This window comes from Urocampus carinirostris, chromosome 2, assembly GCF_059441175.1.
Source record: "Urocampus carinirostris isolate Australia breed hairy pipefish chromosome 2, RoL_Ucar_1.0, whole genome shotgun sequence".
Lineage (NCBI taxonomy): Eukaryota > Metazoa > Chordata > Actinopteri > Syngnathiformes > Syngnathidae > Urocampus > Urocampus carinirostris.
Genome location: NC_142350.1, coordinates 24,507,779 through 24,511,037, shown reverse-complemented (window position 1 = coordinate 24,511,037; position 3,259 = coordinate 24,507,779). Strand labels below are relative to the sequence as shown.

Genomic DNA, 3,259 nt, shown 5'->3' with positions numbered 1-3,259 from the left:
CAAAATATAGCAACAAGTGCAAAAACACACACATAAAGAAACTGATTCTTAAATACATGCTTGAGAGTCGTGTGCAAGCCCATTTAACTCTAATATCTCTATTTCAAATGCTTAAATATGCACTGCAAGGGACAAGGTTTGTTTAGTGGTTTCACGGCAATGACACAGTGGAGAGGGTTTTGATCCTCTACCCGGAAAGTGGGCTTGTGCGGCCGGCAACGAAGGAGCTCTGGAGCCGGCCTACCCTCCACAGGAATGCGGAATTGTCTGACATCTCTGCGGTCTTCCCCACCGCCACCCACGGGCTTCCTTCCCCATGTAATTGTAGGGGACAAAAAGCGAGCACGCACCAAAAAAAAATCGTAAAAGATACTGTTCAGAAATATGTAAATAAAATCCTCAATTGTATATTCAGTGACAGATTCGTCTTCATGTAGTTTAAGGCATTGCAAATCCATAAAAATTGAAATAAACGCCAAGGCCCGCCAAGTGAAACATAATCTGAATAATTCATCGCGACTGCGGTTGTGATTCACAAGCATGTCATTTCAAAAGAAAAAAAATGTCACCCCGAGGCAATAATATAATTTTTGATGTCTGACATTGCATTGAATTTCCAGTACAAATCCGAAAATAGAATCGGAGCTTGCAGAATCCATTGAAACGTTTAATAGCCTTCCAAAAATGCAATAAATTACATGCACACATTTACACATTTTACACGGTTCTTCTATGACTTTCAAATACATTGCATATTCCCCTGAAATGTCAACACAAGTCCCATAGAAGTGTTTTAAGAAAAAAATACAAATGAACATGTTTTTTTTAATATAACGTCCCCGCTCCGAGAGCCAAAGAGTGCGGTATTGAGTTGGGGGTCTGCAGATGGGTGGCCACTGAAGTCCCAATTGCAGACGTATACCAAGACCCCGAGCTTTCCAAAAAGTTCGAAGCCGACGTGTTGGTGAGATTTTGCGGCTGCAGGTTGCTGTGCGGCCTGGAGGGCCCGTGCGGGTCCCAAACAGCGGGGGATTGCGGGGAGTTGCACGCCATTTGGTCGCTAGAGCTCGGGCTGTGCTCTGGGGGCAGCTCGCCATTTTTCATGATCTTCTTCATTTTGGATCGCCGGTTCTGGAACCAGATTTTCACCTGAGAAGTACAAAAATATAAGAGGGTTTGAGTCTAAGGTTAAATTAAGCGTGCGTAAATTGCACACAGAGTTATGCTCGGATTTTCTTTCTGCAAAAACTAAGATATACGAAAAAACGAGATAATTTCAATCAAAGATGAACTAGAGCGTGCGTAATTTACGCACACTATTATACGCACGATTTTTAAATGAGCAAAACCTAATTTATACAAGAAAGAATAATATGGTTTGAATCAAAGATTACGCCAAACGTGTGCAAAATACACACACAATCACGCAAGATTTTTCTTTGTTCAATAACTAAGACTTACGGAAAAAATGAATCAAAGATGTTCTCAAGCTTTTACGAAATAGACACACAATTATGCACAATTCTTTCCTTGTGGAAAACCTAAGATTATTTTTGTTTAATAAATCTCACCTGTGTTTGGGTGAGACCCAAAGAAGCAGCCAGTTCGGCTCTTTCGGGCAAGGCCAGGTACTGTGTGTTCTGGAAGCGCCTTTGCAGGGCGGCCAACTGGAAACTGGAGTAGATAGTCCGAGGTTTTCGCACTTTCTTCGGTTTCCCGTTCACCATCCGCACTTCAGGTTCGATAATCTCTTTTTCTGTGAACAATATTTCACCGTTATTTTCTGCACTCATCTAGATCCTTCCTTATAATGCACAAAAAAATCTTACCTTGTGGACTCGGCTGAGCTCTACTGTATGCATTCGCGTATTGGTGGTAAGTTGGGGTCGTATACGCGCTGTAGTCAGTGTAGGATTTGGTCGGGAAATTTCCAGCGGACGCAGCATTAACGGTTGGGTACTGGTACTGGTAAGCGTTGAGCGGCTTTCCATACGAGGTGGAAGTGGGAGAACAGTAGCCGTGAGTGACTCCCGCAGCCGGACTGTAGTAGCCAGAATCCGTGGCTGTGGACTCGGGCAAAGTAGGAGATTCCTGGGAGGGGTGCTGCATGGCGGAAAGCTGGAAAGAAGTCTGGAAATCTGCAGGCTTCACACTCGGGATTCTCCGGTCGAATACTCCAGTCATTATTGAGGAGGAAACTATTTAAATATAATTCAATGGCAACCGCGAAAAAGTAAACAATAAAAAACGAGGTTTTAAGTCCAAATTGGCGTGGAAACTAAACTGGCATTGCAGGAATGGTCTCAGGTCGTCGGGCTCTGGTGAAGACTGCAGCCTGGCGCGCAGCAAAGACTTGGTTAAATCCTAAACGCACTCTTACGCACTGCAGGGAGGATCTGGTTCCATTGGATAGGACGCACACACACATTGGAAGCGTCCCTATTGGAGGGGAACCACCCGGGACGTGGCTGCACTCGTGTGGAAGCAATTCGAGTGTTGGATATGTCTGTGATAAATCAACAACTTGTTACCGAAATTATTGAGACTCAAAATGAAATACAATGTCGCGGCTTGCAACAAAAACGAAGAGGCAATCGTGCGCAAACAATTACAACGTCAACGCTAATTCATCTTACACTATTAAACTTCTGTCAAGCAAGCTCTATAATTGAGCAAAAAACAATGCGTATTACTTAAAATTAACAAAACGATTTAAACAATTCAGTAAGCGTTGCCTTAAATACAGCAAAACGCTTAGTCCCACCGACTGGGATTGTTTGGTAAACAACGCCGACTAGTGTTTAGATTACTTAATTGCATAAGGGTTTAAAATCGACAATCCGGATATACGTCGCCGGGGGGTATGCAAACGTAGAGCACTTATTTAAAAATGCCATAAAAACCTTCATAAATTTGAATCTAAATTAAGCAACTTTGATTTTATGTTGATATAAAATTATTGGACTTTGTTATTTTGAAGGTTGGGTTAACATTATCTGCGTTTACATGCACGTTACGGGCTGCTGAGACCCGGAAATGCTTTTCCTTTCATAGTAAAAGCGCACCATTCGAGCGTCGCGGTATTTTTTTTAAATTGTTTTAATTTAAATTTTTACATTGAACGGGGCATCATTGCGAACAAAATTGACACGAGACCGCCAATCAACAATATGATGTTAACAACTTTAAAGGGAACCGAAAGTGCTGTAGACGTATGGAGGGAAAAAGCAGAAAATAAATCAAAAATTATATTTATGAC

The 3,259-nt window shown here is 42.2% G+C and overlaps 1 protein-coding gene across 1 annotated transcript; it reads right to left on the bottom strand.

Moving 5' to 3' along the window:
* Positions 1-654: 654 nt before the first annotated feature.
* On the bottom strand, positions 655-2,357 carry dlx5a (distal-less homeobox 5a). Its single transcript, XM_088327872.1, has 3 exons — positions 1,830-2,357; positions 1,572-1,756; positions 655-1,149 (listed from the first exon to the last, which is right to left on the bottom strand). Exons 1-3 carry the CDS (start codon positions 2,182-2,184, stop codon positions 826-828), a joined length of 864 nt encoding a protein of 287 aa, XP_088183998.1. The 5' UTR covers positions 2,185-2,357; the 3' UTR covers positions 655-825.
* Positions 2,358-3,259: the final 902 nt, after the last annotated feature.